The sequence below is a fragment of the Genypterus blacodes genome, unplaced genomic scaffold, assembly GCF_046128005.1.
Source record: "Genypterus blacodes isolate CSIRO-AG114 ecotype Tasmania unplaced genomic scaffold, CSIRO-AGI_Gbla_v1 ptg000108l_1, whole genome shotgun sequence".
Classification (NCBI taxonomy): Eukaryota; Metazoa; Chordata; class Actinopteri; order Ophidiiformes; family Ophidiidae; genus Genypterus; species Genypterus blacodes.
In genome coordinates this window covers 36,915-64,735 of record NW_027466912.1, presented here as the reverse complement: position 1 = coordinate 64,735, position 27,821 = coordinate 36,915, and the positions used below count along the sequence as shown (strand labels likewise).

Here is a 27,821-nt window from a genome sequence, read left to right as displayed (position 1 = left end):
GTGTCTGCATGTGTCTGCTTGTGGGTGCGTGTGAGTGCATTTGGGTGCTTGGGAGTATGTGTGTCTGGCAACTGCTGGAGAAAGGAAGGAGGAAGGAAAGAAGGATGGAGGGGAGAGGGAGGAAAAAGAAAAAAGGGGGACGCGCGTCACTCTAACACGCAATGATTGGTGGGAAAGAGGAGGAGGCGGCAGATAAGCACGAGCAGAGTGCCCACACTCTTGCAACAAAGGGTTCCAAATTACTAGAAATTGGTTCCTTGGGGCTTGCATTCATTATTTTTATGCATTGCATTCTATCGTCTCCTTTGACTTCATTCATATTCCATTTCTTTAAGCACTGTTTGTATACTATAGTTATTTTTCTACGCTGCCTACACCTAAATGCATGCTCTATGTTTATCTTTTGGCTCAATATTTCAAAATCTATTCAATATTTCTAATCTACTTTATGTACTTGAATTGAAATATTGATTTGTTTTCTGCAACATTGTGATTTTAACAGAGATCCATCTTATGAGGAAGTAACTCAACAATAACTTCTCTAGCAGAATAACTGGCTCCTTGTTTGGATTTATTGACAATAAAATTTCAACAGATGGATTATAAAGTCCTCAACCTGAAGTACACATTACACAAACAGTATTACTAAATACTACTGGAGGGTTTATTTTATGGCCTCAAAGTAGATTTAGTAGATCCATAGTGAAGCCAGTGGAATGTGAACTCCTTTTGCATGACATAGGCTGTATAGTCAGTGACGTCTGGTAATCACTTACGGTCCCACGGGGCAGCAAGTAACCATTGAGAAACCCTCCATTTTCTGTGTGTGCTACAGGCGATCGTGTGCGCGCTTCATAACGACGAGCGGAGCCCCCCATTCTCAAATGAGGGCTGCGCGCTCCCGTTACAAGAGAGGTGAACGCGCTTGAGGGGCTGCGGTCCCATTGACTGTTCCGTCTCCCTGACAGCAGCATCAGCAGCATCAGCAGTAGCAGCAGCATCAGCAGCAGCGAGCAGCGAGCGGCGGCGCTGGGAAAACAAGAAGTCGCCGCCTCGCCCCGCAGCCACACAGTATCACCGGACGGCGGACCGGAGACCGGAGGCAGCTCCAGGGACACACGCCCCCTCCCCCCCTCCTCCTGCCCGGCGTGAAGGAAGCGAGATCCCCCCCCTCTCTCCGCTCCGTGTGTCATCATCCCGACCGACCGACCGCCGGAGATATGGGTTCCCCGTAAACCGGAGGTGGTGGAGGGGAGAGGCGGGCGGGCGGGCGGTGGGAGGGGGGTGGGGGGAGAAGACAGCGAGAGAGCAGCAAGAGGGAGAAGAGGAGGCTGAAATCGGCAACCAGGAACTGGAGGACTATCAGCCGTTACAACTACTACTAGCGAGAGCACCGACTCAGCTGCTGCACCGCCACCGCCGCCGCCATCGCCGCCCTGGGTGCCCCCACCACCGCCATGCGAACCTCGCATCAGTCGCCCCAGCCGCAGCTTTGTCCGTGGGCCATGTCGTGATCCGTGGGCTCCGCCAGCGGGTTTTCTAACCGTGATCCCGACCGAGGCGAGGAGGACAGGAGGAGGAGGAGGAGGGGAAGGAGGAGGGGAAGGAGGGGAGAGGTGGTGGTGGTGGTGGTGGTGGTGTTGGTGGTGGTGGTGGGGAAGATGTTCGCCTCGGTGGGCCCTCGGGGCGGCCCGCGCCCACCCGTAGCCTCGGCCATCCCGGAGCCGGACCTGAGCCATCTGACGGAGGACGAGAGGAAGATCATCATGGCAGTGCTGGCTCGGCAACGGGATGAGGAGGCGAAGGAGGAGGCCATGTTAAAGTAAGAGAGTAAAAGAGAGAGAGAGAGAGAGAGATACTGTAGAGAGAGAGAGAGAGAGTCTTGTAAAGCAGGTGGTATAGTGATCATCCACCTTCATTCTCCCTTTTGGATCTTGCAAATGTTTCACACATGCAGCACCAGGATCTCTGCCCTACTGATTGACTGTGTGTGTGTGTGTGTGTGTGTGTGTGTGTGTGTGTGTGTGTGTGTGTGTGTGTGTGTGTGTGTGTGTGTGTGTGTGTGTGTGTGTGTGTGTGTGTGTGCGTGTGTGCGCGCCCACATGTGTACCTTTTGGACCTGCAGAACTCCTCACATGCAGGCCCTCCACACTGGCTACACTGCTAGGAAACATTGGGGGCAGTCAGGACTCACGCTCGTGTCCAGCTGCCTCATCGTGCAACACCTAACTATGCAGAGACTCACTGCTCGTGTGTGAGTCTGACAGGGAAGAAGCTCTGTTAGTGTGGCGGTGGGTTAGGTGTAACTTAGCTCGAGGAGGAGGAGGAGGATGGAGAGAGTGGGAGGATGAAGGGGTGTGTCACCATGCCCAGCATCAGCATCAGCATCAGCATCAGCATCAACAGCATCACAATCCATACATTTCTTGTTTTTAATGACAAATCTCATGTGGGCTTTACTCTTACTCTTACAGCGGAGCGAGTCTTAAAGCTGTGCTAACACTCAAGTGGGGAGTATTTGGATTTACCTGAAATGTGCCAGTGACAGAGGCAGCAGTGGTTGAGCGGACGCTGTGTCTATAGATTGCAACAAACAAAAAAAGCGCACTGAAGCCTGACATTGAGAATAGTAAAAGTAAAACCCTCCCTGTTGGCTTTTATCTGTGCAGTATCCATCTCAACAGCTGCTGTTCTCAGCTCTGGGGTGCGGTTGAGCTTTTCTCAGCCTTATTCACCGTATGTAGGCCAATGCTTTTGCAACAGACACACACACACAGAGGTTGTTATGGAACCAATAGGCCTATAACAGGAGACAAAAGGTGCCTATAATGTCATTTTGAATTAACAGTGACTTCTGTTCACTATCTCCTCTTCCTCCTCCTCCTCCTCTTTCTCCTTCACTGCCACCACCACCTGACGTGGTGCGTACAACAGAGGAAAAGTCTCCTACAGATTTTTTTTGTCCCAGTGATCGGTGCAGAGAGGAGCCTATGCCTATACCCTAAACAATCCCTAAATACAATCAATCCCCTGGAATAGAATGGATGCCTCTCCGGCGTTTTCTCTGCATGGAGCTGCATGCATGCATAGATGGTTGGATAGGACCGACCCACCTAAGCGAGGCGCTCCTCAAGCTTTACGTCCCTGTTCTATTTTAAGCCCTCTGCGCGGACTGATAGCCCTGCGCTGGAATGGAAGATCGATTCATTGCATCTAAAGAAGGAAATGTCCAATATATCGCCCGGCTCTAAGTGGCTATGGATCATTCTGTTTGATGTATTAGAAGTCCTGGATTCAGTCATGTCATGATGGCTGCAAATAACAGAGGGGCTGTCACAGTGCAATATCATACATGTATCTTTAACTATATTGGTTTTTGCACCATTTAGACGGTTAGAATGTGTGTGTGTATGCTTGAATCTGGCCAGTAAAGCTGCATTAGTTGACTAGTACATGCATGGTGCTTGAACTAGTCGTGAAGCGTGAGTTGTAATGTTGAGATTCAGTCCATACACTTCTCTTTCATACATTTAAGATACTTTACATTCACCTGGAGTCTTCTTGCTGTTACTGTCAAGTATACGGAATGGCAGCATCACAGGATACTTACCTCCCTCTAGGAATACAACCATAGTTACAATGATGTAATGTTGAATTGTAGGTAAACAATGACCTCCTCAGTAATCACCACAAGATAAAGAAGCACTCAGATGAAAAAGTACAACATTTTCTGGCATTTAATGCTGCAAGATCACATTAACACAGAGTTCACATCAGTTTGATTCCACTCATAGTGATGTTTTGTCGTAATAGTTCTGTGAGCTGGTTTCAGGTACTGCAGCACAGGGACCAAGGTTATAGGAGATACCAGTGTTATTGTGTTGGCTGCTTGATGTAACTGTTCCATTTCACAACTCTTTTGTTTAGGTGTTGTGTGCTATATATGGTGTAGATATGTGTTGTGACCTCCAACTTAAATATTGTTTGTGTTGACCAACTCTTTCTTTTGGAATGCAACAAAAACGAGTAGTTTGAAATGAGCTCTGAACCATTTGGGAATGATGTAAATCACAGTGAAGTGCAACTCTGAAAACCAAGGATGTCACATTGCAAGATTTCCCCTTCAGTTCCCGTCAGTATAAAATGATTAAAGTTGAATAAGAAACAAAGAAATACGATGAATTCTAATGTGCCAAAAGTGTGTCATAATGAGACGGATGACAAAAGCGTTGATGATGAAAAGACACGTCGTCTGTTTTACATAGCGGTGGCTTGGGTGTTGGCGGGATTTCTCTCGTGTTCCCTCTGTGATCAGAGTGATCAGAGCGCACCGTTAATATTTATGGATGAGACAGTCACGCTGGAGATGTATCAGTGGGCATATGGAAAACGTGTCGTCATTTAAGGCCTGTCAGTGTCCCGGGGAACAGGATTGTGGTCCTGGAAGACTCTGTTGTGTGAGGACCGTCAGTGAGAACCCGGAAGTGTCTTTAAATGAGCGTTCAGACTAAATTAGTTCCAACTTTGGAGTGTTTACTTTGACTTTTTTTTGTGTTTCAGAGAAGAGAAGCCTATCCAAGCCAGAACAGTGAACCTGGTTGGGCAGAAGAAGCCTCCACAGCAAAACGATGTCAGGTGAGCAGCAATGTTGTCCAGTCAGTGCGATTTGGGATTTAAACTGAGTGAAAGTACCTCATATATTTGTCTTTGCTCCGTTTAAACATCATTTGACCTCTGTGGCAGGAAGGCAACCATTCAAAAGCTGCTAGTTTGTTTGCCTCATAGTCATCTTTTGTTGTGAAATCAATTTTACACTCTCGATGAGTCAACAGTGTAAAAGATGATCTATTTAGCCCACTCCTGTTCTGGTGACTATCTTTGTAGACAAGCGTGACTCAAACCGTTATTATGTGCTTTGTCTGATAAGTGGAATGACATTTTAATCCACACCTTATTTAGATATTTTGATTTCTTTTTGTGGGAGGAATTACGTCTCAGTCGGAGAATTTTTAAGATGACTTTACTGCCTGTTTAAGACACACGCTGCCCCGTCTCCGCTTAGTGCTTGTGTGGTATCTGTCAGTGTACTTCTGCTGTAAAGATGGACGCGATCATCCCGATAAATCCAGTCCAGCTCCCGTTGAGTCATTACAGACTAGCCGGCATAGTCCTCCTCCTCCTCCGTAGAATAGCTGGCTTAGGAAGGATTCAGATGCTCCGTGTGTCTTGCACAGTTTGCTCAGGTCTGCTGCCAAGCTGCTCGTCTGGTGGAATGAGTACCAGTGTGTGTGTGTGTGTGTGTGTGTGTGTGTGTGTGTGTGTGTGTGTGTGTGTGTGTGTGTGTGTGTGTGTGTGTGTGTGTGTGTGTGTGTGTGTGTGTGTGTGTGTGTGTGTGTGTGTGTGTGTGTGTGTGTGTGTGTGTGTGTGTGTGTGTGTGTGTGTGTGTGTGTGTGTGTGTGTGTGTGATCTGTCAATCTCCACTTTTTTGAGACTATATATGGAATTTCAACGCATGACAGGTGCGATGCGTCAGTAGAAACCTTAGGATCAGCACAGTGAATGGAGCATCCCTATACCCAGTAGAGATGAGCTGTGTCAGTATTAGTCATTGTTGATCAAATCCTGTGTATGTCTGGAATATTCTTATCCACCAGTTGGATCAGTTGCTTCGGTGTCAGATGGGAGATGTGATAAGTTGACTCATGTTATTAAAATGAGGTCTCGGTTATAAACTTTTGAGTCATGTCGAGTTATCTTTTGTTTTTAGCTTTTTCCTTTATTTATAGATGAACTATAGCAAACTAGACTTTGCTTTAGTCTGCTGAGGTTCATGGGCACTGTTTTGCATGGCAACTAGTTTTAAAAGACAACATTTCTGAAAATACTGATGGCCATAACACAATTCTGAGAAGAAATTTAGATTTTTTTTAACAATTACAAATCTGTAAACTTACTTGTCTCTATTTATTTGCATTTAAACATTACAATCGGTGGCATTCAGGGACTTACAGTAGTTAAGGAACGTTTAGAGAGCGCTGTCCAGGGTACTGATCAGTCCTGTTCACCCTCAGGGGGGAACACCAGCGCACACTTCTCACCAGCATTCCCACTTTGAAGTAACCAGTGATCAACAGTCTGGCCTATCTACCAGTATTGTCCTCTGCATGTCTCCCTTTGCAGTGTGTGTGTGTTTCTGAAGGTTTTCCATAGTTTTGAGTCTCTCCAGCTTTAGTTATTCTCTCATCACTGCTTACATACAGTCGTCTTGCTTGTTGTGTGTGTGTGTTTGTGTGTGTGTGTGTGAGGTGTGGTCATCTGATCACTGTTTGGTAACACAGACTCGTATGCACTCATTTTCACTCTTTGGAATGCGAGCCTCCATGCATTTCGGTTCACACTGACTTCTACAGCCAATAATGATTTTTTTTTCTCCAGCTGTACTATGATCAAAGGGCAAACCTTGTGTTTATGTGCTATGTGTGTATTGTTAGATCAGTAGGGGGGTGGGGGTGGGGATTACAAAGTAAGTCAGTTGGAGCACATCTGCTTCTCTGAGGAATCCCTCAATATGGCCTACATTTACACCGATTCCAGTCAGTATTCCTGGCGTTATCCCTCACATTACAGTAGTATTCCGGACAGAATCCCCCCCCCCCCCCCCCCCCCCCCCCCCCGCAAGGTCTGGGACATTGATATTATCATGCCTATAAAGTGCTTTCAATGCTCACCACACCAAGCTACTATAGATCAATAGCCTGGACATTCAATCCTGTACTTTGTCATGACTTATTGCTTCCACAATACCAGACTGATGGGTCATTTCAGATCCTAATACTGCGTTCTGTAATGTTGAGAAATACATAGAACTCTTTTCGGCATTGTTTGCTCTGCAAGACTATAGTTTATTCCAGGTTTATTTACCATTATGTTGCGTAGATGCCATTTCCCTAACTCAAAAGATGAAAAGGTCACGTTATGGGTCTGGTCCCAATTGCACATTGCAATATCTAAATTGTAAAGTTGGTATCTCCCATTTTCTAACACAACTGGGACGCAGCAGTCATGCATATTGTGACACACACAAACATTCTTGTGTCTCATTCTCTCTATTTGTCGCCCTCTTGCTGAGGAAGAAACAGGAGGGTAAGATACTGCATGTGTTGTATCACATCCCTTTTATTGAATGAGCAACCCGGTTTGCAGAGGGTATCTCATAATGGAGCTCACCTGTCATTCCTATATTCAAATAACAAATCCCAGATCCCAGGATGCAACTGTTCATTGTTTGTGTCTTGAGGCGGAATGTTTATTTACAGAATTATCGTAATGTCTGTCAGAAATACAGTGGGCAGTGAAATCTGGCTGCTTCTGGTCAGTGCCTGCCAAAAGTTTGTCAGGTTGATGAGCTGAATAAGAGATAGACTGGACTACTGGTGAATTGTTGATTTAGACGCTGGCAATCTGAATGCATTGTAAGTGAAAATGTCTTCTTGTTTTACCTTTATAAACATGTATTATACAGTATACCAAGTACATCTCAAATCAAAGATTTTGGCAGGAGATTGCGGTTCTCACTCCACCGTCCACCTTTGTCTGCAGAGTCGACCATATGCTCCTGCAAAGCCATCGTGAATGTACTGCAATGTAAGGATGTTTACACTTCACATCACTGAATGCGATTGGCCAGGTGTCTCCTGACAGCAGGGCGCCATGGCGATGGGCCCAGGAGTGCCAGAGTAACCTCAGTGAGTCCTTAGATTGGCCAAGAGTCACTTCCTCACTTCCTTCAGGGGATTGGCTGTTATCCTGGTCCTCCCACGAGTCTCTTGTCCAGTGGGGACAGGGAGGGGCAGGACACGCTCTCGGCTACATGGCTGTTTGGAAGTGTTCCCCGTGAGAAAGAGGAAAAAAAGAGAATAATACTTGAAAAGAGAGGAAATAAAGGAGTTTTTATAGTCAAGGAATGGAAACTTTATTTAGATGAAACTTTATCATGAGCACAGTGTGTAACGGTAAAGTCTGGCTGAGAGTTCTGCGCTTTCCTCTTTCCTTTGCCTCTCTATTTAGATTATGATCATCTGGTGTATCTTTTTTTGAAATACATTTTTATAATCTGCTTGAAAAAAAACACCAGGAGCTTGAATACAATATAATCTGATTTGGCGTTACAAGTCTCCACTGACACTCCTTCTAATCCTTATGATGAACTCACACCTACAGTATTACCAAAGAAGGAAAAATACAGATGGCCCTTTCTCTGGGGAGTCTGGAGATGCCCTCATGTGTCACATTAAGAAGATGTGATTTGCTCAGGTCTCATTCTTTACTACTAATGGTCCAAGCTATAAGGTCGATGCTACATGTCACAGGCGATGAGAGTTGTGATGATTTCTCCATTGTTGTGTGTGCCTCGCTTCCACCCACACGCTCTGCCCGGTTGTCGTCACGGTGAGGGTGAGACTGATACCATTTCTGCTGATGTCAGAAAGCAAAATGATAACGAATAATCAGATATTTAAAGAGGCGTTTAACACAGTTAAACAAGTCAGTCTGGTGTTAAAAGATTGACGTTTGCAACACGTGTGTAATACAGCGTCTATGAATATTATGGGCAACATTGCTTGATACAGGGGCCTTTTAGACAGGGAGTGGTTATAGTTTCCCTGTCGACATAGTTACAGTGGCCATCATATGGAAGAAATGGCAAAATAAATTATGTGTGTGTGTGTGTGTGTGTGTGTTTGTGAACATCCATGAGAAACAGCAGTAGACATGCTTAGTGTCTGAATGAGTGACCTGAACAAGTCCAAGAAATGGTGTGTGTGTGTGCGTCTTATGTTCAGGCTTAGTTTACATTTATATAAGACAGGAATATGGATGTGTTGCCATAACTGAATGCATCCTGTATGTTAGTGTTTGTTCTGCAGTAAAGTGTGTGTATGTATGTGTGTGTGTGTGTGTGTGTGTGTGTGTGTGTTTGCAGTGTACTGTACATGCTTGGCTGTGTGCTGTATATGCTCTCTGTGTGCATATGCATACTGTATGTGTATGCATGTGTGGACACATACTAGTGATGTGTGAATATGTACTAGTGTTCTGTGTGTAAATGTGATTGTTTGTGTCAACGTCTTTGTGTATGTGTAAATGCTGTGTGTATTTGTGTGCATGTGTGTGCTGCCTGGCTGTGTATGGCGTTGCCAGGCCATATGGAGCACTGTCTGGGGAGCACACTACCCACTTAGCTCTGCTGTTGGCTCTGGTGCTCTCTCCATCTGTCCCTTCTCTCTCTAGCCCTCTCTTTCTCTCTCTCGCTCTCGCTCTCGCTCTCTCGCTCTCTCTCCCTATCCCTCACTCTCTCACTCCTTTAATCTTTCTCCACGCTGTGTTTTATCTTGTCTTAAACTTCGTCCAAAAAAGTCATGTTTAGGTATTTGTCTGTTCACATGCGAGTGTGTTCGTAGGTACTGTATGTGTATGCACTTAAGTAATGAGGTGTGTGACAGAGTGGAGTCGCTTCCCAAGCACTCTCTATGTTCTTTTATAGCTCTCTTTCTCCCTCTCTTTCTCTCTTACACTCTACCTCTCTTTGTCTCTCTCTCTCTCTCTAGTGGCAAATGTTATCATTCCACAGCTATTGTGCTCTTGAACGTCCACTCAGTTATGAATGGCAATGTGATACGTAGAGCGAGCAACCCCACAGAGCTCTTCCGCATTACCAGCATCCTCCTCCTTCTCCTCCTCCTCCGGCCCCAGACAGTTTTGGTCCTTTTATCCAAAGGCCAGGTTGGGATACTAGAGCCAATAATCAATTAAATGATTGGTTGAGGGGGCTGTTGTTGTTGGCTTATCGAGCTCTGGCGGTAACACGATACATGTGTCGCAGGGCAACAACCCAAACACCCCCACACACACACACACGCACGCACACAACCTCCGACCCCGATGGCAACTGATGATCCTAAAAAATCTTAACATATCTCTAATTGCATTGTCAAAGCTGAAGGTTACCAGTCAGCAGCACTTTGAAGGCACCGTAAATGTAGTAATACATGCTGAGTAACATGAGGAAAATAAACCAACTCACTGTCAAACACCACTGAATTAGGTTTACTTTTATTAATTACTTTGGATTAGGGCAAAGTAGGAATTAAAGCTTTGGATGTTCACTTGTCCGAGCTCTTGAAAGCCCTGTGCTCACATGTTAGAGGCCTTAAACTAGAACGTCGTCAGAAACATTGCCATAGAAGAGATGATAGATTTTTTTGGGAGATTTATAATTAAGCATCTTTGAACTGGATGGACAGATAGAAGCAGAGGAGGGGAGAGAAGGAATGGCAATACAAGCGCCAAAGGAGTAGGTGGGTGGAACGGCAGAGAAGCACACAGGAGAGGAGGAGGTGAAAAAAGGAGAGGAGGAAGGAAAAATGTACAGGAGACACAAAAAGGAAGAAGGAGCTAAGACTTGTCCCATGTCCAATGTGTTGTTTATTCAAATCCCAACTGTCAGCTTGGGTGTGAATCGTCTCTCCTCTCTTTTGGAAAGTTCCTTTATTTAATATGATTTAAAACCAAAACTTCCAAAACTAATAATTGTGACATATCATTAGATGAGTATTAGGTCCAACTGGTGCTTGAGAGTCTTGTCCTCCACTCTGTTGCATCTTGAGAAGGGGAGTGGAGGGAGAATGACACAGTGTAAGAAGGGAAAGAGGAATGGAGGGAGTGGGGGAGGTGATAGTACACTCGAGCAGCTCAGCATGGCCAGTTCTCCGACGGAAGTAAGGGAGGGGAAGGACGGAGGAGGAACAACAGAGTTGGCAGAGACGAGGAAGACTAGAGAGCGAGAGATTCTCCATGTCCCCGATGCCATATGGTGGACAGCTAGCAAATATACTGCATATGCACTAATATGGCTATAAACAAAAAGAGGGGGAATAGTACGGGAAGAATGCAAAAAAGGAAAAAAGAATCAGAACTGTCGTAGCTACATGGAATATGTCAAACAATAATCATAAACAAAGTTGACCAAGGAAATATTTCTTATTCTTACATAGAATGTGTACACAGTGTAAGAAACAGGCCTACAGTTGATTTTGTCAATGCTTTCAAATATATAAATAGATATATAGAAATATATAGAAACAGGAACATGTGTTTTGTCTTCACCCGCTGAAAGTAAAACCGCAATGCAAAATGATGCATATTTACTATATGGCTCATTTAAATTTTTTGCCTATTCTTAACAAAAATGTATACAAATGGACAATTTCTTTATCTCAGATTTGATAATAAGTGATGATGTTAAGTTTTTCTTCATACCAGGTTAGCTTAAAAAAACCCTGATTTGTATTTTGTGTTTTAATAGTTCCATATGTGATAATTTTCATAATCCCAAGGTTTATAGCAGCTGAAAAGGTGATAAACTACCCTGCAAATAATAAAATGGTGTTAAAGGGAGTGTAGGCGGATGTTCTTCGCATTTCCAACACACGCAAACACAAACTACTTTTCTGTATGTTTACACAAACACACGCGCACGCACACACACACACACACACACACACACACACACACACACACACACACACACACACACACACACACACACACACACACACACACACACACACACAAACATTCTCTGCAAACCGGAAACCCATTTCTAATTCTGGCATGCATTTTACCTTCCATTCAATTTCCCAAGTAGCATGAGAGGGAGGAAACTTTTTAATACTCGTCTATTATAGGACACCGAATGAGCTCCAATCAATCTTGTAGATGACTCCTCTAAGTGTGTGTGTGCGCGTGTGTGTGTAAGTGGGGTGGTAGAAATTAAAGAGAGGAGAGTAAAATAGAATGCTGAGAGTTAGGCGGGGTTGAGGAAGAAAGCCTGAATAAAACTTTGACTTTTGAAGGTCTTTAATTAAACACTGCACAACAAAGCTGCGTAACAAGAGAATGAAGTTACTTTAAAAATTAGTTGGAGAGAGAACAAGAATGAGCGAGCGAAAGAGAGAGAAAGTCGGAGTGCTTAATTTCTAAATGACGGTGAGGTGATTTTCTCTGACACTGACTCATTGTAATTTGATTCATGTCTGCCTACTTTTTGAATATCGATCCAGGAACCGGAGCAGTGACTCATACTCGGCTATAAAGGCCTGAGTCACTACAGGAAAGAGTCGAAGCTGGCTCTGCATCCTAACCTGATGCCACCCTGCTTTGTGAAAGCCCAGGAGTGGAGAAGGCAGTGCCAATGTTTGGCTTAGCAGCAGTAATGACGCTTAAGGACTGAGAGACTCAGCTATTTTATCTGCCTTATTTTTGGACAGATATGCCAAGCAGGGGGTATTCGACTTTATTTTTTGTGTTGTTTAGCTGTTTAACTTTAAGTCTAATTGGATAAACTGGGCTCTGGGAGAGAAAGAAATGAGCATGAGGAGGGAGAAACTTTGGGGTAGAAATGCTTGGGAGGTTGTTATCAGACAAACAATGCACTCTCATGTTCTTTGTCTATATAGAGTATGTTACTAAAACACACACACACAGGTAAAGAGGTCACTGAGCGATATCAACACTTTTTTCCAAAACATCCATTATACTGTAATCAGCACTGCAATAGAAAATTAAATAAAAAGGGTAATTTACGAACAACAAACACATATGTAGTATGCAGTCTATGTAATGTGCAAAATAGAGAGAGTGCAAATGCATTGTTAAGCTACAATACTTTGTTTGTAGACAATGCATGTATGAGATAATGTTAAAACAGGATACACACCTGGTCTATAGAGGTAAATAGGGATAATCCTGACTTGGAAGGAAGCATGAAGTGTGTGTGTGTGTGTGTGTGTGTGTGTGTGTGTGTGTGTGTGTGTGTGTGTGTGTGTGTGTGTGTGTGTGTGTGTGTGTGTGTGTGTGTGTGTGTGTGTGTGTGTGTGTGTGTGTGTGTGTGTGTGTGTGTGTGTGTGTGTGTGTGTGTGTGTGTGTGTGTGTGTGTGTGTGTGTGTGTGTGTGTGTGTGTGTGTGTGTGTGCGTGTCCTATTTGCACTTGCCAGGTAACACTCTCTGGGTCAGATGTATGTACATGACACACGCAGTGCAAATTGCGGCCCGGTGAGTGTGTCCTTGTGCGTTTGCAATTAGCGTGAAATGAACGTCCAATTTATTAAGGTTGTAGCTAATTACGCAATCAGCGAATGTGCCCGTCCACTAAAACGCATTTGCCGTGTGAGTGAGAGTTAAAAAGGTGCAGTTGAGCGGTGGAATCTGTCCAACATGGCTGATATCAAGAAAATGATCATTTATTCCAGAGTGCGTGAAATGAAATTTGACTTTTACAGACTAAATGACTTCTTAAGCTGGATGTTGTTGTTGTTTATTACAGTGTGTAGTTCTTGTATATAATCCATCTTAATTCACATTTTCATGGACAAAGCCTTGGCTTCACAGTTGTGGGGAGCTTGTTAGTGTTGCATAGCTTAATTAGGAGATGCTTTATGTTAATGCCGTTCCCCAGTAGGAATCCTGGACGTACACATGTGGACGTACTGTATGTGATGTATGTACATACAGTATACACACATGCACGCTGACAAAAAGTTTATTTTCAAGTTTGTCATTGGGAAAACGTTTGATGAGAGAGTAAGTGTGTGTGCATAGCGAAGTGTTCTGGCTTTGCTTTAACCTTGTCTCTCACTACATCTGAATATGGATGTTTCTCTACATTTTCTTAATGAGCTTGCTGTGTCTCTCTCCATCCTATATTCCTCTCTGATCTCCCCGCCACGTGATTAGCTGTCTTTCTCTTTCACATTCTCTTGCTTTTTCCTCCTCTGTATGCTCATAATGATCTGTCATCTACACACACGCACGCACGCACGCACGCACGCACGCACGCACGCACGCACGCACGCACGCACGCACGCACGCACGCACGCACGCACGCACGCACGCTCGCACGCACGCTCGCACGCACGCAAACCTGACACTGATGTTTGATGTGCAAATTTGTTTTTTCTCAACAGCAATTCAATTGGATCACAATTGGAAGGGTCCACACCATTTGCAATGATTTACCAATCCATCTCTACTAGCTGCTCACTGAGTGAAAACACGAAAACACAAAGCCTGTTTTTTATGCGTATAACTCACATCACAGCAAAGTTCACAATTGATCTCGACACCTTTGTCTTGAGATTCCATATGTAAAAAGAAAACAAAAAACTGGTAAAATCTCACCCGTTTCTCAATATACAAACAAAATATTTGTACCTTTATATCAATAACTTTCCACAGGAGTCATATTTCACCCTAGAAACAATGCATTTGTGCTCCAAATGCTCCTGTCTGAGTCTGTAAAAACTTTGAGCCATATAGGCCATGAGGAACCTATTTAACACAAGCTTTTACTAAAGTGTGGCCTTTTTCTGGAAGTCTGTGGTGAATACTGATCAGCAAGGCTGAAGGAGTTTTCTAAGTCATGTATTTACTGAAACAAAGCTCAAAAACTTCTATTGTGAGTTCCTTTTTACAGGGGAACCGTCATTTCTTCGTGACCTACTTTTCCACAGGCTCCAGAAGGCCCTGACCGCTGGCCCTTTAAATATGGACGGGTCATCCTTCTCATAGCTCTGGGAAACGAGGCTCGATTGGACCAAACACAATCTCAATTAAGAGCTTAGAAGCACTGCTATTGGATGAAACCACAGTTGATCAAATCCGTATTATTACACGAGATTACAAGCTTCAAAATGATGGAGAATTTGCAAAATCGATTCCATATTTTAGCAAATTTATGGCTGAGAGAATGTCATAACTCATGTCAAAGTGTAAATTCCCAGCTTTATTGGTCTGCTGTTGTTGGTGCTGGTCAGCTTCTGTTGGATTGTCTGATGCTAAATGCTACTGGGCCTGCTCGGCTAGGCTGCTAAGTAGGTTGCTGTTGTGAAACATCATATTCAAACACTTTTATGAGGAAGTTTGTTTGTATGTTGTCATCACATGTTGAAAAAGTGGTGGTTTCGTTATTGGTTCTTTTTAACTGAACCACGGCAGGTAGAAGGACACTTCTTTTGTGGGTTTGTAGCGTTGTTCTTGTTTAGAAATCGTTCTTTCCATGCAGATGCCAGTAATTTTGCATTATTGATCCGTTTGTCGAGATTGACACTGATTTGGGACAGTACTGACTCAACTGGGGTGCCGCCGCTTTAGGCTTCCTTCCCAAAAAGGTTTCTCTGTACTTTATCAGGTCTGAGCTGGCAACACAGAGTGTGCAGACATGGGTGCAGCTGAAACGCTCACTCTCAAGCCTGCTGCTGTGTGTGGGCATGCAAATTCAAATGTGTTACACGTGTTACAGAAGAATGTTAAGCTTTCAGGGCAGTCCAGGATCGTTGTAGAGGCTTATTGGGCGTGAAACACTGCTTTGATAAAAATGTACAACAAATCTACAACTGCAACAATATTTATCAATATGAGGCTTTATTAATCACAAATATGAATCATCTGACTAAAACTATAGTTGTGTTATGAACTTGAATATTATATGGAGCACATACTGCATTTTGGTATAAATCCATTAGCTTGTGCACAGAGCCAGGGGTTGGGTCACAGTCAGAGCCATGGATCAGGAAGTAAATCCTGTGGTGCTTCAACAGCAGGTGACCTCTTTGTGACCTTTGCTTGCTTCTCCCAGGAGATGTGCATGTGTGTGTGTATGTGCCCAAGCATAAGTGTCTGTTAGTTTGTCTGCAAGTGCGTGCATATTAGGGCAGCCGTTTGTATGGCGCAACCACAAAAAGAGACATGGGGTGCGGTGTGTGTGTGTGTGTGTGTGTGTGTGTGTGTGTGTGGTGTATTGGGGTTTAGGTGCTCCTGTGTGGATCCCACTGTCTCTGAAGGGTTTCCTTCTGTCTGTTTGGGGGAACAGTTTGGACTTCTGCACCCAGAGGCACAATGTCAATGTCTCTATTAGAGTATCGTGTGCTGGACTTCATTCTCCCTGGTGTGCACTGTTGGGATTTGTAGTTTTTTATGGCTCAGCTGATGGGGGAGGAGGCTCCGTCATTGACTGCCTGTCTGTAAGTACTCTTAGTACGTGTCAGGCACAGCGAGCAAACATATGAAATGCTATCAATTTCACATGTTAAAGAGGCTACACGTTGCTTTCTTTGCAGATTGAATTGCTTGACTGAGCAGGGATTGTATGTATGAGTGTGTATGTGTATGTATAGAGGTGTGAGGACATTCTAGTCATTGTTTAGCTGTGACTTATTTCCTTTCTGTCTTTGATACTCATACTATCAGTCCTTTTATATATATATCAATTAATTTACAGTAAAGCTTTAGCTCAAACCAAGGCACCTTCTGTCTCGCTTTATCATGTCAATTTGAACATGAAGCAATAGAGGTACACAAATATGTTACTGTCCAAAAATGCTCAAAAAGTGCGAATAGAGTGAGAATAGTAGAGGAAAATCATTCCCGTCTTCACTCTCTTCTTCTCACTTCACTTTGCCTACACTTCTTATCTTACCTGATCTCCTCTTGTCATTGTATCTTCTCACTGTGGGCTTTTGTTGTTATTTAACTATCTATCTATCTATCTTAAAACTCGTAACTCATGTCTAGAAGAAAGACAATTTAAGCCAATGTCTGTTTTTCTTGATTTTCCAGAGGCATCCAGCAGCAGTTGTCCAGCTACAGGGAAACGGTGATCCGGCAGGCCTCGGCGGCGGCAGGTTCGACCGTTCACCGGGACGACGCACCGACCTGCGGCATCTGCCACAAGACCAAGTTTGCGGACGGCTGTGGGAACCTGTGCTCCTACTGCCAGACCAAGTTCTGCGCCCGCTGTGGGGGACGAGTCTCTCTGAGATCCAACACGGTAGGACAAAGAAAGAGTTGGGTTATTTAAGTCTGTATGATTGCTTGAAAATGTCACATCAGACCTTCCAAAAAATGACCTAGTGTCCTATTCGTATATAGCAAATTTATATTTTAATCAGAGAATCAGAATTTGGCTAATCAGATATGTTCTGATTTAGAATGGGATATATGGGTAAATTATTTTTTTTATTTAATACAATGTAAAACCCCATGTTGAACCCTCGCTATAAATAGTAGCAAATAATAGTAATAACAGTAAAATGCTGTTATTTTGGTACACAAACAATCACAAAAAGCAGAGCTGAAGAGTTAATTTCTACCTTTTTAATTCAAACCTTCAATACCAGCTGTGTCCAAAAGACCAAAATTAATAGGAGCAGGACATAATATATTTGAAGGGAAGGTAGTGTAAACAGTAGAGGAAGCACACACATAGTATTTATACACACACACACACACACACACACACACACACACACACACACACACACACACACACACACACACACACACACACACACACACACACACACACACACACACACACACACACACACACACACAGTGTCTTCTATTCCAGGCAGGCCTCTACCTGCAATAGAAACTGATTTTAAAGGGAAACGCAGGTCCATACACATCATACACCCCAGATCTCCTCTACCAATACATTAAGATGTATACACACAACACACACACACTCACCCACAATCAAATGTGAGGCTGGTCAAACTTCTGTGAGCCCAGTCAGACAATATTAGGGCCCCATCTGTTAGAACCCAGATGGCAGTGATGAAACATAGCATGTGTGTGTGTATGTGAGATGTGTTTTTTACGTTTGTCTGCCCTTACCCGTGTATGTGTGTGTGACCCAGGTAGGAGCTGGTAAAGGTTAATTGGGCATTAGACTGAGCTGTGGACAGAGGGGGTGGTCTCCCACACTGTATCGGTCTCCCAGGGGTCCGGAGCTGCCCTATACACACACAGCAGGGCGTCTGTGTGTGTGTAGTTACGTGGGAGAGAGTGTGTGCGTGTGTGTGTGTTTGTGTTTGTGTGTGTGTGTGTGTGTGTGTGTGTGTGTGTGTTACGGTGTGGGTGGGTGAGTCTTTTCCTGAAATAGGTGACATCACCTCCCCTACATCACCAATGTGGCATTTAACGATTGTATAGACACACACACACACACTCACTCCAAAGTGTATCCTAATTTGTTATTGCACGACATGGTGAGAGTTCAGCTGTAGGGGACTTGGGGTGAGTTGAGGTGGATTTCGTACTCACACACATACACATACACACACACACACATACACACACACACACACACACACACACACACACACACACATACACACACTCGTACATTGTTGCTTAAATACAAATTAAAAACCTTTAGACGCTGTATTTCTTCGCTGTTCACTTCACTGTTTATTATATTACTGTTCTGAAAAAACTCACTTCCCTGTCGAGTAGTGAAAGGCAGGAATTATGATAACTAATGATGTGGAAAAGGAACTGTGGGAGAAGGAAAATCACACCATTTGGACATTTCAGCTTCAATCTGACATTTACAAGGCTACTGAAAAATGGCACATTTACTTTGATCAGCCACTTTAATCTTATTACAGGCTGTAGATTCATAGTACAGTGGGATCAGTTCCATTCAGACAGATATGCCCTCTGCTTACATTCTCATTCTCTTTCCTTTTCATTACACGTGGATGGCTGGCTGATCTGCAGGAGGACAAAGTGGTAAGTTCAGCTTTTCCCCCTCGTCTCAGGACTCCAACATGCATCCTAACCTCTAATGGCTTCAGTCAACAGCATGCATGCACATATCTGTCTGTTTCTGTCTGCTGACAAATGTATTCTAAGCACTGTGGGTTGTCTTACAGTAATAGTAGTAGCAGTCTTACTAAATGCGATAGCGGTAACATCGGTCCGAGTAATAGTAGCTGTAATAATATCTCATTATGTTATAAGACACTTTAACAGCGTCCATATACAAATATTGGAAGATTTGTACATTAATTGCCTTTTTGTATCTGCTGATCTGCGTTCAGGCTTCAGGGAGGAGCTGAAGCCTTTTCTAGTGTGTGTTAAGATACACACACTCAGATTTGAGGGCATTTTTAGAGGATTAATCCGCATCCGACAGTTTTGATGTTATTAATTTATCCACATCATTTGTCCATGTGATTTGGGGATCAGGGGTTCCTTCACTAGCTTGAAGTGAAGGAAAAATAATAATCATTTTAGATTGTAGGTACTCAAGTTTTATGAAACGAAACTTTGTTAAATGTCTTTCTAATCCACTTAACAGGAATCAAACGCCAATTTACATTACCTTCCTTCAGAATATGTGGGCCAAGTTGTCGTCATTGTTTCATTATTGTGCATCAGTCACTGCTTTGACCTATCATACCCAGGCTCAGCAGACTCAACCCTCCCACCAATAAACCAGCACTCAGACTTTGCCAATGCTGCACAAGCTTTATTGCACAAACATCAAGGCACAAACAATGTAAAGCAGGCACAGATGCAGAGGCTCTCAGTGTGCAAGTTGAGCAGCGACTTACTGCTCTTGGAAATTCAACCCGTTGCCCTCCGGGGTAGCTGCGAGCACGGTGCCTTGCAGGACAGATTTGACAGCTTTTTAAAAAATTGGACTAGCCGTGTCGGTTGTTTTGCGAGGCAAAAACATACTTTGGACTCCAGCAAATTGTACTTATGCACCCAGCCTGACATGCTTCAAATAAGGATCCCTCCTCTTTCATGCGGCCTGCTCAAATATGACTTAAGCAGAATGATCCAGTGTAGTATTATTGCACAATGCTTCCCAGAGGACCACGCCTTTTAACACCTTCCGCTGCTATGTGTGTAGTCGTGTCAAGTTTAAAGCCTGACTTGGCCTTGGCCGCCTTCCCTCCGGGCAGCTGCCAGAGAAGCACTTTGATGATACTTGGCCGGGCATGAACACCATGGCTGTTGCTGGAGAGCTCCGGTGTGCTGAACATAGCAGTCTCCCTCATCTGCTTAAAGCTCTGCGTAACAATCAACTACGCGAGAAAAAAATAGAGTTTTTTCCAGATTCTTGGCCCGAGCGCGGATCTTAACGGAGCGACGGCTCTATAGCTGGACAGTGGACCGGGTTTAAATCACTGCTGGACATGGATTCATTTAATTAGCGGAGATTGATTCATCTTGCCTGGCACGGTGGCACTGCAAAGTTACTGTGTCTGTTTTTTCCAGTCCAGCAAACACTCAAAGTTAAAGTGAAAGTGTTGCCAAGGGTGATTCAGGGCCTGGAGGATATGCACTTTACCACTAAGTGTATACAGAAATTAGTAACTGTACTGTTTTCTAATGCACTGGCTTTCCTCATCATCATAAACACACCCTGGGAATTAATAATTTTAATTAGTTAAATTTTCACCAGTCCATACACCTCCTCCTTAAATATGTATTATATTTATCCTTTCTCTTCAACTTCTTCTTCTCTTACTGACAGATTGTAAAAAATCGACTGATTGACACAGGGTCTGTGTTTTTATAAGGCTGTAACTCAGACCACTCAGCATGTCTGGATTGCTGTTTTTTAGACCATTTCTGAATCAGATTGGCTGGTGTTGCTCTTCTCTCTCCGATGTTATTTCCACTCCACTAAAACCTTTTTCATATCGAGGAATATGACACAGAGAGAATAGATGACACGATGCATCTGGTTATTTACCAGCGCAGAAGCAAGACCTGATCCGTTCTTTCTTAATCTTACAACTTCTAAACTGCAGGAATGCTTGGTTTTGACAGACAGGTGAAGGTTCAAAAGGTCAACGATTGAGCCAAATCTATGGACGTGTCTTTTAGAGTCACTTGTTCCGTCTGATTCCATCCAGTCATCATGTCAGCATATCTTTGGGAATCTCTGTGAGTGATTCCTTGGTTGGAATCCTAGCAAATATAGATGAAAATACCACATAAATGATATTACAAAAGAATGGCCTTATACTTGTGCAAATGTGCAAATCTATTGATTTAAACATACATGGAATTATGCCTCAGTGCTGCTTTGTGTCGGGTGGAGTGCAGGAGAAAATCCCGAGCAATGTGTCATCTGCTGTTAACGCCACAGCGCCTCATGATTAGTATTGATCGCTCGGTCTCGCTAGCTGCGTCCATCTCCACGTCTGTCTCTCATTGACTGGTCTTAAGGGGGCCATCCCTCTCCCAGTTGTTGCTTTACACACTCTCGTGAAAGTGCATCCTGTCGTTTTTTTTACACACGCTCTCGAATGTGATGTGCTGTTAAACACGCAAACGAGGACATTAACACACTTGTGCATGTACGTGTGCGTGTGCGGTACACACACTGTGCTCCATATGAGCTGCAGTGTGAAGGCTGCGGCACAGTTCAAACTAACGTGGAATTAGTTTAATGCAAAAGGTGATGTAGGCAGAAATTAAATAACAGTCAATAGTTAGCAACAAGATCTAGATCAGAACACTAACTCTGATATTGAACTCTATGATAAATTCTAAATATTCAGCCATTTGAAACCTCAACTTCTTTCATTTAGTTTGATAGCAACTTAGTCAAAGAAATTGTGTAAACTTAAATGAAAGGAACTCAATTTCTAATGAGCTGCAGATGATCAGAAAGAGAGGATCTTCACTCTCACTCTCTCTCTCCCCCTCTCCCTCTCTCCCTTTTTCTCAAACACTGGAGGACTCACTCGCTCACACACGCAGACTTCAGCAGTATAAGGTGAGGATATTTGCTCACTAGAGACATTTAGTGGTGAAAATGGGAAATGCAGATTCATGACTGCGATCGACAAACACATGTCAAAAATTCCTACACAGCTAAAATCAGGATAAAGTGTGTGTGAGTGTGTGTGAGTGTGTAGCAGGTGATAGTGATTGGGTTACGAGGGGAAGCACAATGAAATATTCACACACACTTACTGCATGACATGTGTAAACACCCACCTTAGACTACAAACACACACACTCCAGCCTCTGTGTGTGGAGTATTCATGAAGCCATTTTCATTGTTGTAATTGAGAGTAAAGTTTGTGTTTAGATGGATAGAGACAGACTGGAGCTAAACTCGTCCTCCCATCGACTGGCTGATACTATGTGTGTGTGTGTCAAGTAAATGTATGGTACGTCTGGCCCTCGCCTGGCCCTTCTGTACATTCTGCAAGGAGCCAAAGTAAATTATTTACAATATTGATCTGCCATTTTATTGTTGATACGACATCTGTGTATGTGTGTATACGCGCATGGGGCGGGCCGTGTGTAACAGCGTGTGTGTGTGTGCGTGTGTGTGTAGCCCGTGTGGGTTGTGCTTGTTTGTAAGATGAGTTTGCATGTTTGCGCTGTGCTACGGAACGAAACCACGGGTGCCTGCAAATGCTCATATTTGAGTTTGTCTTGGAGTAATTGTGTTGGTGCGAGTTCATGTGTGTACGCACATGCACGTGTGTCTGTGTGTGTGTGTGTGTGTGTATTTTGCTGCAGGTGCCAGGCTGTGCTGATATAGTACCTCATTAGCTGCTATGGACACTAATCTCCTTTGTGGCAGTCTTTCATCCTTAGCACAGGATTTATAGATGCCCTCGGTTACAGCGTCCGCCTCGCTTGCTGCCGGTGCTATAAGTCAAGCTGTCATTGGTGGATGCCACTTCCTGGTCACGCCCCCCTCCCCCCTTCCCTTCCCGCTGCCCTACCCTCCCTTGGACAAATGTGCAATTTGTCTCACCTGTTAAGTTGGAGGGTTGAGGGTTCAGCGCTTTTTAAACCGGCGACATATCTGTGGTGATAACTTGAAATCTAATGGTTCCATGTCATGTTTAGTGTACTCTGTAGGCTCTGGCTATTTGCTGGAGAGATGAAGAGAGACAGTGACAGATGTTGCATTCAGGTCATGGGGGAATAACCATCAGAGCCACTTGATGGTTAAGAGCAACTACGAGGAAGAGTTCACACCTTCAATCCCATTTGAAGCTGTTTTACATCGTGATTAACGTTTGGTTACACTGTCTTAAGCTGTCATCAACAAGCTATACACTCCAACCAACTGCATATTAGACTAGAATAGGGAATGACACAGTAACAGGTCAGTTCACTGTCCACCCGACCGGCTGCTCAGTGGTTGTGCTAAGATGGATGTGACTCTCAGACACCACTCTTTCCTCCCCGGGGCCTGTGATAGTGGTTGTTAATTAGCCTAACAAGGAAGCTGGTAATGAGCTTGATAACAAGGTGCTGGGATTTACCCTCAAGTGGAATCTCAACCACACCACTGTGAGGCCACAATCCATCCAGTAGTAAATGACCTTTAACCTCATGGTGAAAAATTAAAAAACAGAATGCCAAATTCATACTTAAGTCACTTAAACCTATGATGTTGTTGTGTATTGAAAATCTATTATATTTGCATTCTAGCGATCTGTCAGCTGTGCACACAGGTTATTAGTCATTTTATTTTTCATAAATAATAAATAATACATTTTGCAGGTGTGAATTTGGCTTTCTAGAGCACAATAAGAACAACTTTGTTCATTTTGAATCCTGTTAATAATTTTGATTTTCTTTCTAAATATATTGGATTTTCCTCATATTTCTGTGATATTTTGTGAATTTCATAAAGTTAAATGTACTTTAATCACTAGCTGTAACATTCCATTGATTTAATGTCATTTGTTTTTCATTTATGAGCTTAAACAGCTTATTTGTACATGACGTCACTTGAGACATTCTATTCAACCTTTAATGATACCATTCAGATCTGGACTTGCATTTGGGATTTGACCTCATACTAGAGTTCATTCATCTGTGGCCTGCGCTCTGACACACACACACACACACAGGCACACACAGGCACACACAGGCACACACACACACACACACACACACACACACACACACACACACACACACACACACACACACACACACACACACGCACACACACACACACCTAACAACTAACTCTCGAGATTTCACCGATCTCGATTATTCATTGTCATAGCACACACTCACACAACCCAAACAGACAGCGTGCGTATTTGCAATGATGCACACATGCAGATACAGAACCTTGATCCTAGAGAGACACAAATACGCAGATGGACACACACGCACACACACACACACACACAGACACACACACACACACACACACACACACACACACACACACACACACACACACACACACACACACACACACACAGATGCAGCAAAATGCAAAACAAACACACACAGGGGTTTGGTGTCCTAGTTTCCATCTGTGGAGTAGCTATTCTCTCTCTGGCTTGCTCCTTCGCTTCATCTCAGAGGGAGTCGCACTGTGATCATGTGACGCACTGCTGCCGCTGTTGCAGTCGCGTGTGTGTGTCTACATGTGTAACAGCCCGGCATTAGTATGTGCATGTGCTGCCCGTGTGCATTTATTGTCTGTGTGCTTATGCAGGAATGGGCGTCTGTGTGGATGTCCGTCTCTTGAGTGAGTTTGTGTGTGTGTGCGTGTGTGTGTGTGTCCATGCATACACACACATTTCTCCATCATCATGTGATCTAATACAGGGATTACTATAGGATTAAGTGAGTCTCTTATAAAATAACAGCTCACCGCTCCATATCTCCACCATGTTGCCCATTTGTTCTATGGTATCAACACTCAACAACATTGTCTCACAGAGAGGAAATGCAATGACTGCTCCAGTGGGCAGTGCAATGTACTTCCACTAAATAAGGTAATATCAGCTACTTCCACATTTACTAACTTTACCAAGTTTAGTTTTTGGCCACTTTTAAAGTGTAGTTGAGGCTTTGTTGTTCCCATCAGCCTGAAGTTTAAGGCTTTTTTTTTGGCTTTTTGTGTATTGTACAATATGATAGAAAGAGAAAAACAAATACTGACAACTAACTAGTTACAATGATATCAATAGTAAAATTAATGTGACATATTTTCATGTGATTGGACTGTTGACAACTGCAGGACCATATAAGTGTGTAGACTGGTTGTGCATTGGGATGGAATCTCTGTCACAAGTATCCATATATGAATGCAGTGCATACAGCTGGGACTCATTCATGAGGGGGAAAAAAAGATAAAATCAGTTGAAAATGTCACGGTCATTCCTCCTCTGGGATTCACTCGCAAGTTATAGGAGATGTAGGAGCATCTTGCTGTAAATGAGCACCTGCACCTCACCAACAGCCCATGCAAAAAGTTATTAGTCACTTTAAGAAAACGGATAACGATCGTCCACAGAGTGAAGATGAAGGACGGGTTGTGATGGTGTCCACTTACAGAGATCCACTCATAACGCAGGCCGGATAATGAGAACACATCTCAATGCCAGATATAAATGCACATCCAGTCGTCAGATGTCATTATCCGGAAAAACCTGACCGGATAACCTAAACCTAAAACCTAAAAATTGCACCAGCACTGTAGTTTTGGTCGAGCAGCTGAATGCCTCACGGGTTTGGCTGCACAAAATCACAGATTGGTGGATACTTTCACCAAAGCTTGAAAGTGCCTCTCTCTCCCTCTCTCTCCCTCTCTCTCTCTTGTTGTGTATGTGTGTGTGTGTGTGTGTGTTTGAGCACACGTTCTCCCTTTCTCCCTGGTGGTGCTGGGGTGTTTGGCGGGATAAATATAGCTGCGTTGGTGTGAAGCTGTTTTCTCCTCGGCTTTTGTAGCTTTAATCAAAAGCAATCTGGAGGAGGGAGAAATGGGGAGAAAGGGAGGGAGGGTGGGGAGGGGGAGTGAGAGCAGCAGCAGAAGGAGGAGGGAGGGAGGGAGGGAGGGAGGGAGGGGGGAGATATGGCAAGCGAGAGAGGAAGGGGAAGAGGAAGAGATGGAGAGAGAGGAGGAGAGAGATGGCCAATGCCAGAGTGTTTTATTTTAGCTCTCTTTAAAGAGTCATTGGGGAGTGTTCAGGAGTAATGAGAGCCCTGGTTGCTGGAGGAGCGGGACTCTCGCTCTCGCCTTTCCCTCGCTCACTCGCCTTTCCTCCCCGTATGTCATACACCTTCTTCCTCTGTCTCCCTGATGTCAACACGCGGTTGTGACTATGTCTGCGTTCACCCACCACATGCCCTCATGCACAAGTCTGTATATGCTGGATCAGTCTATATATATACAGTATATAATACATATTCTGGGATGAAAGTTCATTGTGACAGTGAATAGACATGCACAGAGGAACAGGAAGAGGAATATAAGATGTTTTATCATTATTCATTTAAAGATAGTTATGTTTGAAGTTATGAATATTAAAGAAGATAATGTAAGTTGTTGGTCACATGGGTTCAGATGTGTAGGTCAATGATTCACAGCATGGCAAATGTCTCATAACTGCATTACAATTATGATTTGATCACACAAATGGATCTGTACAGTTGTCCCAAAACAAATCCAACATGAGCAGCATGCGTCCTTTTGTCCGCACATCACACTCGAACAAAATCCCATTTGAGTTGCGTCGCGTCTCGAGGAGAAAATAATCAGAATTTGGACCTTCTTAGCTGTAATGTGAACACACACAGCCTATGTTGGTGTCCATATGTGTGTGTGGATAAAATAGAAAGAAGTAGGAAGAGAGATATTGTTTGGCATCCAGTTAAATATCCTTGTATTATCCAGTTGGCTTTGTGTTCTTGGTCTCGTGGCCAAAAGCGGCCCTTAGTGCAAGCCAAGCTGCTTACTGCTATAACGCGCCATGACGTTGATCTTAAATAGCTATCATAAATGCTTTTTTCTTCTTTTCTGGAGGACTTTTTTGGCAGCTTAGTGGCTCTTTATGAAGTGTATTGTTCCATTTCCTGTTTGATTTTGAAGTCGGTCTCTAAATTGGTGGTTGGCAAAACAGTTGGCCGAGACGTTTTGCTTTTGGCTGCAGTAAAGAACAGTGGACAGTGTGAGCTCCCCTACATGTCCAACACTGCATTAAACGCCTCACAAAAATATCTCTCATTTTAGGTGAAGTTGTTATGTAACTGTTTGTTCTGATCACAGCTTAATGGCGTCATTATCTACTCATTACTTCCCTCAGTGTAGTTAAACTGGGTGTTTAGCGTTGTTGTCATACAAACAAAGTAGAACGGAAAAGCTGTAATATTTATAATTCAGGTGTCTTGATTGGCTGTGACTACTTCTCATATAGGTAAACTGGGATAAGCTTCTATTTACTGGTATCCTTGTGTTGTCCGGGCTCGGACTACCAGACTTAAAAACAGTTTCTACCCCCAGGCCATCTTATTCTGTTGTATATAGTCTGGTCTGCACTTTATCCCATTTTCTCTTATACTTAGTACTTTGCCCAATCTTTTATTTGCACATTCTATTCAATTTCAATATGCTGCTGTTATTGTCACGTCATGAAGAATTTCAATGTTCAGTATGACCTGTGTTTTACTGTGCACATGACAAATAAACTTGAATCTTGAATCTTGAATCTTTCCAGGTGATCTGGGTGTGTAATAACTGCCGGAAACAACAGGAGATCCTGACCAAACCGGGCGAGTGGTTCTCAGGTCCGGCCGGGAAATCTCCCGGTCTGGGTTCGGCTATCAGTGAGCCGTCAGTGTGCCAAACCCTCGGTGACAAGAAGCTTCGGTCTCGCTCTCAAGCGCCCCCGAGCTCCATCAGCGCCACCCAAGACCCCAGCCGACCCTGCGCCCCGGGGACCACACCTGGGACCGATCCAAGGTCACGTAGCGAACCGCCGAGAGACACGTGAGCTGAGGCAACATCATAGATATTGTTAGGAAAGAAACAGCAGAGGCAGAGTCATGGCAGAAACACAACATCACACACTTGAGGGGAGTAAATTGGGGCTATATTTCCTCTTCAGAGCATGAATTCATGACTTAACACTAGGAGCAGAGAATGAGAATTATCCCCAAAGTTACTTGCT

General features: G+C 43.8%; 1 protein-coding gene across 1 annotated transcript; it reads left to right on the top strand.

Annotated features, from left to right (window-relative positions):
* Positions 1 to 1,661: 1,661 nt before the first annotated feature.
* On the top strand, positions 1,662 to 27,644 carry LOC143008947 (regulating synaptic membrane exocytosis protein 1-like). Its single transcript, XM_076160925.1, has 4 exons — positions 1,662 to 1,822; positions 4,561 to 4,635; positions 16,675 to 16,885; positions 27,369 to 27,644. Exons 1-4 carry the CDS (start codon positions 1,662 to 1,664, stop codon positions 27,642 to 27,644), a joined length of 723 nt encoding a protein of 240 aa, XP_076017040.1.
* The last annotated feature ends 177 nt before the right edge of the window (positions 27,645 to 27,821 follow it).

What these genes read in the sequence shown, in the direction of transcription:
- LOC143008947 (XM_076160925.1), top strand. Translation starts at nt 1,662, where the DNA reads ATGTTCGCCTCGGTGGGCCCTCGGGGCGGCCCGCGCCCACCCGTAGCC. An exon ending in CCACAGCAAAACGATGTCAG is followed by an intron (nt 4,636 to 16,674) that starts GTGAGCAGCAAT and finishes TTGATTTTCCAG; the next exon opens with AGGCATCCAGCAGCAGTTGT. An exon ending in TCTCTCTGAGATCCAACACG is followed by an intron (nt 16,886 to 27,368) that starts GTAGGACAAAGA and finishes GAATCTTTCCAG; the next exon opens with GTGATCTGGGTGTGTAATAA.